Source organism: Coffea arabica, chromosome 2c (genome assembly GCF_036785885.1).
Source record: "Coffea arabica cultivar ET-39 chromosome 2c, Coffea Arabica ET-39 HiFi, whole genome shotgun sequence".
Lineage (NCBI taxonomy): Eukaryota > Viridiplantae > Streptophyta > Magnoliopsida > Gentianales > Rubiaceae > Coffea > Coffea arabica.
This window is the reverse complement of record NC_092312.1, coordinates 49885988-49904276: the sequence shown is the minus strand read 5'-3', so window position 1 is coordinate 49904276 and position 18289 is coordinate 49885988. Positions and strand designations below refer to the sequence as shown.

General features: G+C 39.8%; 1 protein-coding gene and 2 long non-coding RNA genes across 3 annotated transcripts; 1 reads left to right on the top strand and 2 right to left on the bottom strand.

The window, feature by feature from the left end:
• Nucleotides 1-326: 326 nt before the first annotated feature.
• Nucleotides 327-3005, top strand: LOC140035681 (uncharacterized). Its single transcript, XM_072077004.1, has 4 exons — nt 327-989; nt 1250-1721; nt 2253-2876; nt 2992-3005. Exons 1-4 carry the CDS (start codon nt 327-329, stop codon nt 3003-3005), a joined length of 1773 nt encoding a protein of 590 aa, XP_071933105.1.
• Nucleotides 3006-5610: 2605 nt separating this feature from the next.
• On the bottom strand, nt 5611-8130 carry LOC140035977 (uncharacterized). Its single transcript, XR_011839872.1, has 3 exons — nt 7950-8130; nt 6535-6595; nt 5611-5811 (listed from the first exon to the last, which is right to left on the bottom strand). It is a non-coding gene; the product is annotated as an uncharacterized lncRNA (long non-coding RNA).
• A 1461-nt stretch (nt 8131-9591) lies between these two features.
• LOC140035976 (uncharacterized) lies at nt 9592-12111 on the bottom strand. The gene is made up of 3 exons (XR_011839871.1): nt 11931-12111; nt 10516-10576; nt 9592-9792 (listed from the first exon to the last, which is right to left on the bottom strand). It is a non-coding gene; the product is annotated as an uncharacterized lncRNA (long non-coding RNA).
• Nucleotides 12112-18289: the final 6178 nt, after the last annotated feature.

Genomic DNA, 18289 nt, shown 5'->3' with positions numbered 1-18289 from the left:
AGATGCCTACCTTTCATGAAAAAAATGATCCTGAAGCTTATTTAGATTGGGTTAGGAGAGTTGAGCAAGTGTTTGAAGTCCACAATTACTCTGAAGAGAAAAAGGTGAAACTTGCGGCTATTGAATTTGAAGATTATGCATCCATTTGGTGGGAGCAAGTATGTGCCACAAGGAGGAGAAATAGGGAACAACCAATTGACACTTGGACTGAAATGAAGCAAGTGATGAGGAAACGATTTGTACCCTTCCATTACACCACGGACTTGTACAATCGGCTCCAACGACTCACCCAAGGGTCCAGTTCGGTTGATGAGTACCACAAACAAATGGAAGTAGCAATGATAAGGGCCAATATACAAGAGGATTCAGAAGCAACCATAGCAAGATTCCTTAATAGATTAAATCCTGAAATTAGGAAGAAGGTTGAGCTTCAAGACCACTTTGAGCTACAACAAATGGTGTCTTATGCAGAGAAGGTGGAAAAGCAAGCCTTACCTATAAAGACACCTAGTGGCCGAACCACTACATCCTCTTCCATACCTTGGAGAAGAGATCAATTGCCAACATCCAATACTTGGCTGAGGCAAGGCAATAAAGAAAGGGAAAACAGGCGAATGGAGCAACCGTTCCATCCGAGTGCAACTCCTTCTAAACCAACCCCGCGGCCGACTCTTCGAAGGGCAAATACGTCTACCAACCAGCCAAAAGCATGTTTCAAATGCAAGGGAATTGGCCACCTCATGGCTCAATGCCCTAACCGAAGTATCATGTACATGAATGAAGAGGGAATGTGGCAAAGCGAAGGAGAGGAGGAATATGCGGACATGCCACCACTTGAAGAAGAAGGGAAGGATGATGACCTGGTTGAAATAGAAGAGGACCCCGTAGCTCGAACTATGGTGACTATGAGAGTGCTAAATGCACAAGCTCAAGAAAATGATCTCCAACGGACCAACATTTTTCATACGAAATGCAAAATTGGAGATGAGGTATGTCTCATGATCATTGATAGTGGCTCTTGTACTAATTGCGTAGCTGCTGACTTTGTTCAGCAAAAACACCTTCCATGGACTTACCACCCTAAACCCTATAGACTATCTTGGTTAAATGATGGGGGGAAGTCAAGGTGACCAAACAAGCTTTAATCGCATTTTCTGTTGGTCGATACAAGGACCAAGTTTTATATGATATAATTCCTATGCAAGCTAGTCATGTCTTGTTAGGGCGTCCTTGGGAGTATGATCGGCAGGCTAATCATATTGGACTCACTAATACGTATAAATTCATTATGGACAACCTCAAGATCACTCTTTCACCCTTGACACCTACACAAGTGTATGAAGAACAATTGCATCTAAGAAAAGAGCGAGAGAAAAGGCAACTGAGAGGGGCAAAGAAAAAGCCGAATGTGCCTGAGGATGAGGAAAAAAAGAAAGTAGAGGCCGAGTTGAGTGAAAGAGAAAATTCGAGTGGGAAAAGACTCAGTGAGGCCGAGAGCTTGAAAGCGAAGAAAAGGAGCTTTTATGCAAGTGTGCGTGAGATAGATAGGGCCTTGAATGCACAAAGTCTTCTCATAGTAATTATGTACCGGGAAACCGATTATTCTTCTTTTTACACATTTGGCATAACCGATTTTCTTCCTAGTGCAATCTACTCTCTTTTGCAGGAATTCAAGGATGTGTTTTCGGAGGAACTACCGAAAGGATTACCTCCAATTCGAGGTATTGAACATCAAATCGACTTTGTTCCTGGAGCAATTCTACCAAATCGACCAGCCTATAGAGCAAATCCGGAGGAAACAAAGGAAATCCAAAGGCAAGTTGATTCCCTCCTTGAAAAGGACCAGGTTCGTGAATCTCTTAGTTCTTGTGCGGTACCAGTCATTTTAGTACCTAAGAAAGAAGGGACTTGGAGAATGTGTACAGATTGTCGTGCAATTAATAAAATTACTGCTAAGTATCGTCATCCCATTCCTAGGTTAGATGATATGTTAGAAGAATTGCATGGGGCAATCATTTTCACTAAAATTGACTTAAGATCCGGTTACCATCAAATAAGGATAAAAGAAGGAGACGAATGGAAAACTGCTTTCAAAACAAAGTATGGTTTTTATGAGTGGCTTGTGATTCCTTTCGCCTTAACAAACGCTCCAAATACTTTCATGAGATTAATGAACCATGTTTTAAGGCATTTTCTTGGGAAGTTTGTTGTTGTTTATTTTGATGATATATTGATCTTTAGCAAGTCTTTAGATGAACATGTTGAGCATTTGCGACTTGTTTTAAGTGCCTTGCGTGAAAATAAGTTGTTTGCTAACACGGAAAAATGTGTCTTTTGCACTCCTGAAGTTAATTTCCTTGGATATATTGTTGGTGCAAATGGCATAAGTGTTGATCCCGCCAAGGTAAAAGCCATCTTAGAGTGGCCGACTCCAACCAATGTGTCTCAAGTAAAGTCTTTTCATGGTCTTGCAAGTTTCTATAAGAGATTTGTTAAAGACTTTAGTACTATTGCAGCACCTTTGAATGAGGTAATTAAAAAGAATGTGGGGTTTCAATGGGGAAAAGAGCAAGAAGATTCATTTCTTAAGCTTAAGAAGTTGTTAACTTCGGCACCTATTCTTGCTTTGCCTAATTTTGATGTGACGTTTGAAGTTGAATATGATGCTAGTGGGATCGGCATAGGGGCTGTCTTACATCAAAATAATAGACCCTTGGCATATTTCAGTGAAAAGTTGAGTGGGGGAGCTCTTAATTACCCTACTTATGATAAAGAATTGCATGCTGTTGTGCGTGCTCTTGAAGTGTGGCAGCATTATCTTATGCCTAAGGAATTCGTGATACATACTGATCATGAATCAATTAAATTCCTTAAGGGTCAGGGAAAGTTGCATAAAAGACATGCGAAGTGGATTGCATTTATTGATTCCTTTCCGTACATCATTAAGTATAAGAAGGGGAAAGATAATGTCGTTGCGGATGCATTGTCTAGGAGGTATACTTTGATCACTAACATGAGCACTAAGCTACTTGGTTTTGAGCACATTAAAAACATGTATGAACATGATGGCGATTTTTCTAATGTGTTTCAAGCTTGTGATGTGACAGCCCCACTTTCCCCTTAGGCGAACCAGAGGGTTCAGCGGACCGCCTGCCCAGCTCTCGCCGGGACTCAGTCGTTCACTCACACAAATCGGAAATAGAACCACAAGAAAAAAACAAAACGAGGATCCAAAACTTAAAACAAAACTTATATACAATAATATCTCAAGAAGAAGTACAACCGTCAAATATACAGAGGTTCTCAAATCACCATAAAACCAACCCGTGCCAAGCACTAGGGCGAGAACCATGACAAAAGAAAACCAAGGGTCAGACCCAGCTAGTCTATACCGGCTCTCGTCCTTACTCGCCTTCCCCTATTAAGGAAAACAAACTAAAGGGGTGAGCTATAAACTCAGTGAAGTTCCGAACACATAGGCAACAAGAAGTTCAACGCATTCATTACATGTTACCAATAATTCAAATACAAAAGAAGAAAATATCAACATATATGCACATAGCACTCCACATATCAAGAAAATAGATGATCAATTACACAAGAACGTATCAAGTCAGGCAAATATTCATATGCTCAAGTACACCAATTAACGTCATATAATAAGAATTTATGGGTGAATCAAACGAGGAGATGATGTGTCGTCCCAGTCTTAGCTAAGGTAACCCCGTCCGGTCCCTCACGTCACTTACTATTCACACCAGATATCCCTTAACCTCTTGTACTCATTCCAGTCGAACAAAGCCTGTTCATGTTCCCACAATACAAGTCTCAAATACTTAGCACTATCTCAACTCTGGAGTACTCGGGTACGAGAATCCAAAATAAGATAATTCACCTCTCGAGCCAGCCAGTCCCAAGAGTAAACCATCTACAATCGGAATTCCTCCCAGACGTACCTATCTATGATCCTCAGATTCCACAAGAAAATTTAAGGCCTATAACGCTCACAACTCATAGCTTATGCTCGAACGAGCACTTAATCCTTCATACCCATTCACTACTCAGTCCAGGCTCACACCGCGCAGAGACCACGCGAAGCAGGCTCTGATACCAACTGTGACAGCCCCACTTTCCCCTTAGGCGAACCAGAGGGTTCAGCAGACCGCCTGCCCAGCTCTCGCCGAGACTCAGTCGTTCACTCACACAAATCAGAAATAGAACCACAAGAAAAAAACAAAACGAGGATCCAAAACTTAAAACAAAACTTATATACAATAATATCTCAAGAAGAAGTACAACCGTCAAATATACAGAGGTTCTCAAATCACCATACAACCAACCCGTGCCAAGCACTAGGGCGAGAACCAGGACAAAAGAAAACCAAGGGTTAGACCCAGTTAGTCTATACCGGCTCTCGTCCTTACTCGCCTTCCCCTATTAAGGAAAACAAACTAAAGGGGTGAGCTATAAACTCAGTGAGGTTCCGAACACATAGGCAACAAGAAGTTCAACGCATTCATTACATGTTACCAATAATTCAAATACAAAAGAAAGCGATAAACACATTCATTAAAAGGATACGTGCTCACAAGGAGCCATTCGTTCATTCATTCTCCTTTCGTTCCCTTATACCTTCAATCATTTGAAAATGCATTTGTATATAAGTAAAACCCTCATTCATTCATTCATTCATTCGTTCATTCGTTCATTCATTCATTCACCAGGCTCCACCAACCTCCACCAACCTACAAGGTAATACTCGAGTATACCAAACGTTCACCCAGGTCCCTAATCGCCCGACCGAGTCCGCTTCTGGCTCGAGACGACCGGTGACAAGGGGCAGTGGCCAGTTCAGCCAAAAGGCTTACATTCATGCACAAATAACATTTCAATCATTCAATCATGGAAAATTTCACAATCATTTAGGCCGAGTGCGATAAAGTACACACTTGCCTAGAAAGCTCGTTTTAACAATCATTGAAAGCATATAACATGTTATCAGTCATTGATACCAGCAATATAATCATGAAACATATCAAACAGGGAACACTCACCTATACACGCAAAATAACGTCCACTTCTCAATCACCAATGAAACCTAAAAGTAAACAAAGAACACATTACAATCCATCTAGCATGATTTGGATGAAAACAAGGATTACCCGACTACTCACGAGTAAACGTATAAAATGACTTTTAAAGTGTCAATAGAGCATATGGATCCGTGGACGGAAATTACTAGGGTTCATAAACCAACCGTGAAATCAAACTCAAAAGGTTATGAAATTTCCGGCAGAAACACTTTAACCAACGACAAATCGAAATCCAATAAGGTAAGCTAAGAAGTATTGTTTCCAGAATCGTTTATGTAGCTCAAAATCAATAGACTATATGCCTTGATGAAAATCATGAAAAGGTGGCAAAACTATCTCACTTTCACTCTTAAAACTTCACTTAAAAGTTATTCACTTGTGGCCGAGAGAACCCTAGGTCAATCTGTGACGACCCCACCTCCCCCTGAGGCGTACCAAAGGGTTTGGCGGACCGCCTGCCCAGCTCTCGCCAGGACTCACTCACTCAAATCACGTGCACACATCCATGGACCATAAATAACATCCACAATTCAAGCTTATAATTTACATTGATAGAGATCAGGGTACAAAGTCTCGATATACTTAAACTAGTTCAAAACGTATACAATCCAAATACAAAATGTTCCATTCGAGGAATAGCGCGAGTACAAGTCAAAAGTCAAAAGTCAAACAACTAGACTACGCTAGTCTTTACATATCTCACGCCTCGCTCGTACCCCTGTAAGGAAAACAAATAACGTGGTATGAGCTAAAAGCCCAGTGAGGTTCCAAATAGCAAATTGACCATTATTTATAAGTACAAGTTTTCGATATAGCAAAGTAAGGAGCATGAAGAGTTCATAAATGTGAGCAATAACACGTCAAGTAGAAATCTCAAAATGAGCGAGTGTAAAAGTTTTTCAAAATCAACAATAATCCAATAAGCAATAATCAATCCAAAGCATAAGGATACGGATGGCCCTCAGGAGCCAACTTCCATTCATCATCAGGAGCTTGATCACGTAGTAGTTGACACTCCGTCAACTTTCAAGTAAAGGAACCAATCCAGTAGAGCACCACTTACACGACTCTCCGTCCACCATTCACACCCCCTACTGGGCCCAAAATCCTCAATAAACATGGGTGGTAATACTCGAGTATACCGATTAGCCGAGGAGGTATCACTCCACTCGACAAAACAAGAGACCCAGGGTTCGTTACCCAATCGACCAAGCCCTTGCCGGCTCGACTAGAGTAACTCGCCACAGGGTTTCTGGAATTCCAGGAAGTGCGCACATCAAGTATATCAAGTCAATTGCAATCAATAAACAAGTATATCACGTAAGAGCAAGTGCGATAAAGTACACTCTTGCCCTGTCAATTCACGTATATAACATGTACTCATATTGGTCACGTATCAAGTTCAAGTATCTAGTGCAATTCAGTATTTGAAAGCACTCACCACAAGATATAGTGCCTTTACTGGTCACTTTCAGGTTATACTCTGGGTTCGGAGTCCAAATCTGCGATAAACTCAGTTTGAGAACTTTGAAACATGCCTAGAATTCGAAACTTAGACGTTTCGTCAATAAAGATCAAGAAATTGAAATTCACTTGGAGAGTAGTCGTGAAACACTTGCTCGCTTTTTAAACAGTAAAACTTTGTAACATTTTTACTTGAAAATGCCATGCGAGTCGAAAGTACAAGGAAAATATACTCCGAGCAATCATGATTTCATTTCTCAAGGGTACAAGTTCGGCCAAATCCTAACATATAACCCTTGATAACAAAGCATCAAGGTCCTCGCTAGTTCGAGTGATAATCACTTAACCCTTACTCACGTTACAAGTATAGTTTCCTAGTCCTCGAGTGTAAATTCGGGCAGCATGCCCTTTGTGTTTACCAAATTTTCCAGCCATTTTGGCTTCAATCCTTACACAATCCAACCCAACATCATCCACAATATAATTTCAGTTCATTAGCCATTCCATAGGCTCAACACAACATAAGAACAAAAATCAAAGTGATAATAAGGGTGGAAATGTAACCTAGCAAAAGACAGATTTGACGTATGGTTGCGGAAATAACACATCCGAGGCTACGCTTATTGGATTGAGGTGAAACTTATGCCGTTTCGAAGCTAAGACTCAGGGCTACAATGTTCATGAAGATCACTTAGTCCAGTTTCCAATGAAACCTAGTCAAATCCTCAATTTACAGAACCAAAACCCAACTAGTCGGCTATTTAACCACACTGCACTGGAATGGTCATATCTCAGGTTACCAAGGTCCGATTAAGGTGTTCTTTGAGGCGTTAGAAAGCTAAGACATGGCACTAAAACTTTCATGTTTTGGGCCAAGACTAAAACTGAACGGATTACAGCGAATAAATACCATCAAATAGACTGAACTGTCCACGCGGCATTCTGGAAGGTAACCTAAAACAGCAAGGGTATTTTCTTCTTTTGACATGGTACGTTGCTCCGATTGAGCTGAAATTTTACAGAAACCTATAAAATACCATTCTCTACAACTTTCATGTTTTGACCTAAGGCCAATTGGGCCTCTAACATAGGGTTACAAAACCGGACAGAAAGTTGGGGAAAATTTTCCAGATTCTGGAATTTTTGGTATTTAATGGAATTTTCTCAAATTTCTTGTTCTAATCACTACCAAACAACCTTATATAACCTTATTTACAACATTTACAACCACACAACAAGTTTAGGCAGAAACTCTGAAACCCTAGCTTGCTTATTCATCCCAAAATTCATCACAACCACTTGGATAATCATGAAATCAAGCCAAAACTTAAGCTAAAAAAAACATCTTAAAGCAAGATTAAAGCAACAAGGATCATGATCAGATGTTTATACCTCAAAAGCAAGTCTTGGAAGAGTGATTCTTCACCCCCTTAGAAATTTCTTAGTTCCTCAAGCTTCCCAACTCACAACCTCCACTTTAATCGGTTTAAAATTGGATTTTCTCACTTGGTTTGGCTAAGATTCAAGAAGAAAGAATTTTTTTCTTTTGCTCTCCCTTTCTCTCTCTCTTTTGGTCGACCAGCAGCAGGAGAAATGAAGGGGAAAGTCCAGAAAATTGGTTTAATAAGGTTAGTTAATCACTTGGCCAAGAAACTCTAGGGTGGCGACACTTGTCGCCACCACCACCTATCATTTTTCTCTTTCCTATCCTTGTTATTTTAGCCTCTAATTTTGGTCAGACTTAGCTGGAAATTAAGAAGATATTTTGCTCAAATATCAATGAGCTCATGTGGTAAGAAAGTGGTGGTCCAGTGGTGCGTTCAATCGGTAGTGCGCGGGACCCGCCGGTTCGCGCCGTTTTTCTTAAAAACACCCGTACTAGGGTTTTTACTTCCCATTCACTAACCTTATATAATTGCTCCTATTCACATATTATTTCTCACTTAAAAGTCACTTTTAATCATCAAATTGATCCTTGGCCAGTACCGAAAATTCATCCGGCGGAAAAATCGCTAAAACCCTAATTTGCTCAAATCTTGAAAACAAAGAGTAAAACCCTACTTTCTAGATTCATTTGCACTTATTATGGAATAATTAGATAGTAGAGCTTTAATAAATAATAATTTCCAAATAAAAGAGCATTTTTAAGAAAACGTGACGGTTTTACAATTTCAGAAATTAAAATTAGGGTTTCTATTAAAATGTGAGACATTTAATAAAACCGGTTAGTCACAAGTAAACTAGGGTTTTTGATTAAACATTTAGGGTTTCTAGTCTTTTAAAATAAAATAAGGTTTTAAATCAAACCCGAAGAAATACTCTTTAATATCTTCTTTACAAACAATCTCCTAATATTCGGGGTGTTACAATCTCCCCTCCTTAAAAGAATTTCGTCCTCGAAATTCAACATTTATTCGTAAATAAGTATAAGCAAATACAAGCATTTTCAAAACACATTGAAAATAACATACTTTCTTTATATACGTATCATGGCAACTAACACATCCTACAGTACGTTAACCCTAGGTATCGCTCAGGCACTACTCTTAATCAAGGCTCGAAACACATGAATAAGAAGGATCCCAAATCCCATAAATATCTTCAATATATTTCAATTCCAAACTATTCGCATTCCCCGTGCCTTTGCTTTCGCAATCCAAACTTATCCCAATATTACGCGAGATCTTAACTTATCGTAAAGGTGTCACTCATTGGTATTCGGGGACAAGAATCCAAAAATATGATAATTCACCACTCAAGCTGGCCAGGCTCAAGAGCAAATCACCCGTATTAGAGATTCCTACCCAACATACATATCTAAGGTCTCCAACAATAGACAATTGTTCCACACTTAACAAGTCAATCCCCACAGTCCGAGAACCTTCTCCCGGCACGAGCTCAATAGGAGCTCTGATACCATCTGTGACGACCCCACCTCCCCCTGAGGCGTACCAAAGGGTTTGGCGGACCGCCTGCCCAGCTCTCGCCAGGACTCACTCACTCAAATCACGTGCACACATCCATGGACCATAAATAACATCCACAATTCAAGCTTATAATTTACATTGATAGAGATCAGGGTACAAAGTCTCGATATACTTAAACTAGTTCAAAACGTATACAATCCAAATACAAAATGTTCCATTCGAGGAATAGCGCGAGTACAAGTCAAAAGTCAAAAGTCAAACAACTAGACTACGCTAGTCTTTACATATCTCACGCCTCGCTCGTACCCCTGTAAGGAAAACAAATAACGTGGTATGAGCTAAAAGCCCAGTGAGGTTCCAAATAGCAAATTGACCATTATTTATAAGTACAAGTTTTCGATATAGCAAAGTAAGGAGCATGAAGAGTTCATAAATGTGAGCAATAACACGTCAAGTAGAAATCTCAAAATGAGCGAGTGTAAAAGTTTTTCAAAATCAACAATAATCCAATAAGCAATAATCAATCCAAAGCATAAGGATACGGATGGCCCTCAGGAGCCAACTTCCATTCATCATCAGGAGCTTGATCACGTAGTAGTTGACACTCCGTCAACTTTCAAGTAAAGGAACCAATCCAGTAGAGCACCACTTACACGACTCTCCGTCCACCATTCACACCCCCTACTGGGCCCAAAATCCTCAATAAACATGGGTGGTAATACTCGAGTATACCGATTAGCCGAGGAGGTATCACTCCACTCGACAAAACAAGAGACCCAGGGTTCGTTACCCAATCGACCAAGCCCTTGCCGGCTCGACTAGAGTAACTCGCCACAGGGTTTCTGGAATTCCAGGAAGTGCGCACATCAAGTATATCAAGTCAATTGCAATCAATAAACAAGTATATCACGTAAGAGCAAGTGCGATAAAGTACACTCTTGCCCTGTCAATTCACGTATATAACATGTACTCATATTGGTCACGTATCAAGTTCAAGTATCTAGTGCAATTCAGTATTTGAAAGCACTCACCACAAGATATAGTGCCTTTACTGGTCACTTTCAGGTTATACTCTGGGTTCGGAGTCCAAATCTGCGATAAACTCAGTTTGAGAACTTTGAAACATGTCTAGAATTCGAAACTTAGACGTTTCGTCAATAAAGATCAAGAAATTGAAATTCACTTGGAGAGTAGTCGTGAAACACTTGCTCGCTTTTTAAACAGTAAAACTTTGTAACATTTTTACTTGAAAATGCCATGCGAGTCGAAAGTACAAGGAAAATATACTCCGAGCAATCATGATTTCATTTCTCAAGGGTACAAGTTCGGCCAAATCCTAACATATAACCCTTGATAACAAAGCATCAAGGTCCTCGCTAGTTCGAGTGATAATCACTTAACCCTTACTCACGTTACAAGTATAGTTTCCTAGTCCTCGAGTGTAAATTCGGGCAGCATGCCCTTTGTGTTTACCAAATTTTCCAGCCATTTTGGCTTCAATCCTTACACAATCCAACCCAACATCATCCACAATATAATTTCAGTTCATTAGCCATTCCATAGGCTCAACACAACATAAGAACAAAAATCAAAGTGATAATAAGGGTGGAAATGTAACCTAGCAAAAGACAGATTTGACGTATGGTTGCGGAAATAACACATCCGAGGCTACGCTTATTGGATTGAGGTGAAACTTATGCCGTTTCGAAGCTAAGACTCAGGGCTACAATGTTCATGAAGATCACTTAGTCCAGTTTCCAATGAAACCTAGTCAAATCCTCAATTTACAGAACCAAAACCCAACTAGTCGGCTATTTAACCACACTGCACTGGAATGGTCATATCTCAGGTTACCAAGGTCCGATTAAGGTGTTCTTTGAGGCGTTAGAAAGCTAAGACATGGCACTAAAACTTTTATGTTTTGGGCCAAGACTAAAACTGAACGGATTACAGCGAATAAATACCATCAAATAGACTGAACTGTCCACGCGGCATTCTGGAAGGTAACCTAAAACAGCAAGGGTATTTTCTTCTTTTGACATGGTACGTTGCTCCGATTGAGCTGAAATTTTACAGAAACCTATAAAATACCATTCTATACAACTTTCATGTTTTGACCTAAGGCCAATTGGGCCTCTAACATAGGGTTACAAAACCGGACAGAAAGTTGGGGAAAATTTTCCAGATTCTGGAATTTTTGGTATTTAATGGAATTTTCTCAAATTTCTTGTTCTAATCACTACCAAACAACCTTATATAACCTTATTTACAACATTTACAACCACACAACAAGTTTAGGCAGAAACTCTGAAACCCTAGCTTGCTTATTCATCCCAAAATTCATCACAACCACTTGGATAATCATGAAATCAAGCCAAAACTTAAGCTAAAAAAAACATCTTAAAGCAAGATTAAAGCAACAAGGATCATGATCAGATGTTTATACCTCAAAAGCAAGTCTTGGAAGAGTGATTCTTCACCCCCTTAGAAATTTCTTAGTTCCTCAAGCTTCCCAACTCACAACCTCCACTTTAATCGGTTTAAAATTGGATTTTCTCACTTGGTTTGGCTAAGATTCAAGAAGAAAGAATTTTTTTCTTTTGCTCTCCCTTTCTCTCTCTCTTTTGGTCGACCAGCAGCAGGAGAAATGAAGGGGAAAGTCCAGAAAATTGGTTTAATAAGGTTAGTTAATCACTTGGCCAAGAAACTCTAGGGTGGCGACACTTGTCGCCACCACCACCTATCATTTTTCTCTTTCCTATCCTTGTTATTTTAGCCTCTAATTTTGGTCAGACTTAGCTGGAAATTAAGAAGATATTTTGCTCAAATATCAATGAGCTCATGTGGTAAGAAAGTGGTGGTCCAGTGGTGCGTTCAATCGGTAGTGCGCGGGACCCGCCGGTTCGCGCCGTTTTTCTTAAAAACACCCGTACTAGGGTTTTTACTTCCCATTCACTAACCTTATATAATTGCTCCTATTCACATATTATTTCTCACTTAAAAGTCACTTTTAATCATCAAATTGATCCTTGGCCAGTACCGAAAATTCATCCGGCGGAAAAATCGCTAAAACCCTAATTTGCTCAAATCTTGAAAACAAAGAGTAAAACCCTACTTTCTAGATTCATTTGCACTTATTATGGAATAATTAGATAGTAGAGCTTTAATAAATAATAATTTCCAAATAAAAGAGCATTTTTAAGAAAACGTGACGGTTTTACAATTTCAGAAATTAAAATTAGGGTTTCTATTAAAATGTGAGACATTTAATAAAACCGGTTAGTCACAAGTAAACTAGGGTTTTTGATTAAACATTTAGGGTTTCTAGTCTTTTAAAATAAAATAAGGTTTTAAATCAAACCCGAAGAAATACTCTTTAATATCTTCTTTACAAACAATCTCCTAATATTCGGGGTGTTACACAATCTCTATATTTTGGTAAACAGTAAGTAAACGTTTGGAATTTCAACCCAAAGAGGTATTAGGTTTTAGAATGGTAAAATGATCATTTTATTTGCCAAGCGGAAATATACAGGTTCAAATGGAAATTTAGCCCTCGGCCACCTTTTGAAAGAGCCGGTAACATTTTCAGTAAATACGTCCAATTCGTCACAAAATACATTCGCAAAATCACTTTAACTTGCTCACATTACAAGAAGATAAACGGACGGCATGTCCTTTGTGTTTACCTATTTTCCAGCCATTAATGGCTTCATTATTTTCCTCAAAACAGTCCCAACATCTCATATAGAATAATCTCATGTCCAAAAGCCATTCACTAGGCTTAAAGTCATATAAATACAAAAATAAATACAAAAATCAAGCTAGAAACATTTCCGGATAAAAACAGTTTTTGACACCATTTTGCGGTTTTGGCACCATTGGCGCTACGATTATCGGATGAAGGTACAAGACACACCGTTTCGAAGCTAACAGATAGGGCTACAATGTTGAAGAAGGCCACTCAGTCCAGTTTGTAGTGCAACTAGGTCAAAATTGACATATATGAAACCAGAATCTCACAAACAGGTTGGCTAACCATACAATTGGTAAACAGCAATAATTCAGGCTACCGAAGTCCGATTGAAGTGTATCTTATGGTGTTTCGAAGAAAAAATACAACCCTACATTTCTTATGAAGACCTCCATGGCCAAATCATGCATTTTCATGATCAAAAATGGAAAACTACACAAAAACAGAATTCTGGGCGCGAAACAGGTTTCATGGACAGTCAAGGGTATTTCGGTCATTTCACATACTACAGTGGTCAGATCAAGCTGAAATTTTGTAGGACACTATTTTATACCATTGGCTACAACTTTCATGCTTTGGACAAAATCTAATTCGGTAAGGATCAGGGTGAAAAGTCACGGTCAGATTGGGTGAAATGACAACCCTGTTCGCTGAACTCCTACCTAGACCAGTCTGGGTATTTCCAAATTATCTCAGCATATACAACTCCAATTCAAGTGATTCCAAAGCCATTTGAAAGCTAGGATACAAGGTTATAATTCTTAAGAAGACATCAACAACCAAATCGGTAGTATTCCCAGTCAAACTACCCAATTACCAAAGCTGATTACTATTCTCGGATAGAAACAGGGTAGCAGGGGTATTTTGGTCTTTTCACAGGCTACCGAGCTCAGATTGAGCTACAAATTTACAGGTAACTAGAAAACATCATTATCTACAACGTTCATGTTTTGTGCTAAGGCCAATTCGGCCTCTAACCTGGTCAAACAGAAACGGGCAGAATTGAGGAAATGAAACCCTAACTGGAAATTTTTGCATTCAAGTCAGAAATTTTCCACTAAAACGTCTCTTTAGCTATCACAAGTCATTAATTTAACAAAATCAAGAACAAAGAAAGGATGGCTAGACATGATACCTTGAAATATCAAGAAAGGTAATGGCTTAGGGGTTTTTCTTCCAAAACAACTCCACCAAGAGCTTCAATCTTCCTTAGCTAGCAAGTTTTATGGATTGGTTTGCAAATTAATCGGTTAAAACTCAAGATTTAGACAAGAAATTGAAGTGGAAGATGAAGGAATTTTCTTTCTTTTCTCTCTCTCTAATTTCAGCCAAAGGAGACAAGAAAATGAATGAATTTTGGTCAAAAATCTGATTTTATTAAAGTTACCAATCTTGGTCAAAGTCCAACACCTTTTTGATTAGCCAATCACAATTAAGCTTAGGAACTTCATGGAACCTTTAGGAAGTCTAGCAATTTATGATTAACCAAAAGTCACACTATGGCCCCAACTTCTTTTAATATTTACAATTAACTCCAATGAGTTGTCAACAATATACCGCATTTACCGCACTAGCGGGTCCCACATCCATAACGCACTTCAAATTTAACCCGAACTAACTTATACTAGAAAAATGGTTGGAAAAACTATATTCACTTATAAAGCGTCCAGAAAATTAATGTAGTAAAATAAAATAAGGAATAGAATTAAATGATATAAATTAATTAAATTTTTTTCTTGTTTTTTTTTTGGGCTCTCACACTCTCTCCCTCTTAAAGAAATTTCGTCCTCGAAATTTTTACCTTCATTTGCCTCAGACGAGTCCGGAACTGTTTAGGTGCCTAACGCAGAAGCTTTTGCTGGCCCACTAGTTCAGTTCCCTCTTTCATTTGCTTGTTTTGTTTTAGCTCCCTCCAGTTGCGGAATACTACCTCCGCGTGACTGTCTCCTTGGACAGTTGCTAACTTGGTGCTCACCACTCCCACAAATCAAGCACTTCCGCCCTTTCCGCCAACAATCGTTCTCGGTATGATTGGCCTTTCCGCAATAGCCACAAGTCAGGTGAGAAGCCATCTTTTGGCTTTCTTGAGAAATTTCCCCAGGTCCGATTTGGCTCCCTTTAGTAGACCTTTTATCTACCGCCCCTATTGTCCATGGTGGGTAGGACAAAAGATTTGTTTTCTGCATTTTGGAAGGGACTATCGATTCACTTGGTTCCTCACTCGTACTACCAGCTACACCTCTTTTCCGTGTTTGGGAGGCTTTTACTTGTGCCTTTGCATTCTCGATTCGTTGAGCCTTCTCAAGGGCCTCCGTAAATGTATTCACTTGCGCTGCTGCCAACGCCTCTTGGATGTCCAAATTTAGTCCTTGTATAAACCGTCTCACTCTTCTCGGTTCCGTGGCTACTAATTCTGAAGCAAACTTGGACAGTTTGGTGAATTTCGTTTCGTATTCAGCCACACTTAAGGTCCCCTGGTGTAGTCCAATAAATTCGTCCTCCCTCCTTTCTTGAACTAAGGGTGGAAGGTATTTCTCATTAAATTCTCTTACAAAATTCGCCCATGTCCAGACAGTCTGTTCTCTTTCCCACTTTGTTCTAATTACATTCCACCATGCCCGGGCCGGTCCCTCAAATTGAAACACTATGAAGTTCACCTGCCTCTGTTCAGTATAATTCAAAGCTATGAATATATTTACCATGGCCTCTAGCCATTGTTCAGCGATGTCCGGATCAGGCCCTCCAGCGAATTTTGGAGGTGCAAACTTCTGAAACCGCTCCAGAGCCTTATCCTCACCCGTCTCAGGGTTCTGGGGTTGATTTACGGGTATTTGACCTTGTTGATCTACTAATCTTGCCAAGATATCCGTCATTTGTTGCATTGCCGTCGCCATTTGGTCTCCGGTTGCAACTCTCGGTCCTTGTTCTTGTTCGGCGGACGTTTCCCTTTCTGCTCTAGGTTCTGGGGTCCGTTTAGTTCCACGGCCTCGACCACGTCCCTGACTACGTCTCCCGTCCATATTGTTTTTCCTTCCCTCTTTTTTTTTTTTCCAAAAGTGGTTTAATGAATAAATGCAATAAGGTGACTCAAAAGTAACCAAAATTGAGGCACCAAGTACACAAGTAAACATATATGCACATAGCACTCCACATATCAAGAAAATAGATGATCAATTACACAAGAACGTATCAAGTCAGGCAAATATTCATATGCTCAAGTACACCAATTAACGTCATGTAATAAGAATTTATGGGTGAATCAAACGAGGAGATGATGTGTCGTCCCAGTCTTAGCTAAGGTGACCCCGTCCGGTCCCTCACGTCACTTACTATTCACACCAGATATCCCTTAACCTCTTGTACTCATTCCAGTCGAACAAAGCCTGTTCATGTTCCCACAATACAAGTCTCAAATACTTAGCACTATCTCAACTCTGGAGTACTCGGGTACGAGAATCCAAAATAAGATAATTCACCTCTCGAGCCGGCCAGTCCCAAGAGTAAACCATCTACAATCGGAATTCCTCCCAGACGTACCTATCTATGATCCTCAGATTCCACAAGAAAATTTAAGGCCTATAACGCTCACAACTCATAGCTTATGCTCGAACGAGCACTTAATCCTTCATACCCATTCACTACTCAGTCCAGGCTCACACCGCGCAGAGACCACGCGAAGCAGGCTCTGATACCAACTGTGACAGCCCCACTTTCCCCTTAGGCGAACCAGAGGGTTCAGCGGACCGCCTGCCCAGCTCTCGCCGAGACTCAGTCGTTCACTCACACAAATCAGAAATAGAACCACAAGAAAAAAACAAAACGAGGATCCAAAACTTAAAACAAAACTTATATACAATAATATCTCAAGAAGAAGTACAACCGTCAAATATACAGAGGTTCTCAAATCACCATACAACCAACCCGTGCCAAGCACTAGGGCGAGAACCATGACAAAAGAAAACCAAGGGCTAGACCCAGCTAGTCTATACCGGCTCTCGTCCTTACTCGCCTTCCCCTATTAAGGAAAACAAACTAAAGGGGTGAGCTATAAACTCAGTGAGGTTCCGAACACATAGGCAACAAGAAGTTCAACGCATTCATTACATGTTACCAATAATTCAAATACAAAAGAAAGCGATAAACACATTCATTAAAAGGATACGTGCTCACAAGGAGCCATTCGTTCATTCATTCTCCTTTCGTTCCCTTATACCTTCAATCATTTGAAAATGCATTTGTATATAAGTAAAACCCTCATTCATTCATTCGTTCATTCATTCATTCACCAGGCTCCACCAACCTCCACCAACCTAAAAGGTAATACCCGAGTATACCAAACGTTCACCCAGGTCCCTAATCGCCCGACCGAGTCCGCTTCTGGCTCGAGACGACCGGTGACAAGGGGCAGTGGCCAGTTCAGCCAAAAGGCTTACATTCATGCACAAATAACATTTCAATCATTGAAAATTTCACAATCATTTAGGCCGAGTGCGATAAAGTACACACTTGCCTAGAAAGCTCGTTTTAACAATCATTGAAAGCATATAACATGTTATCAGTCATTCATACCAGCAATATAATCATGAATCATATCAAACAGGGAACACTCACCTATACACGCAAAATAACGTCCACTTCTCAATCACCAATGAAACCTAAAAGTAAACAAAGAACACATTACAATCCATCTAGCATGATTTGGATGAAAACAAGGATTACCCGACTACTCGCGAGTAAACGTATAAAATGACTTTTAAAGTGTCAATAGAGCATATGGATCCGTGGACGGAAATTACAAGGGTTCATAAACCAACCGTGAAATCAAACTCAAAAGGTTATGAAATTTCCGGCAGAAACACTTTAACCAACGACAAATTGAAATCCAATAAGGTAAGCTAAGAAGTATTGTTTCCGGAATCGTTTATGTAGCTCAAAATCAATAGACTATATGCCTTGATGAAAATCATGAAAAGGTGGCAAAACTATCTCACTTTCACTCTTAAAACTTCACTTAAAAGTTATTCACTTGTGGCCGAGAGAACCCTAGGTCA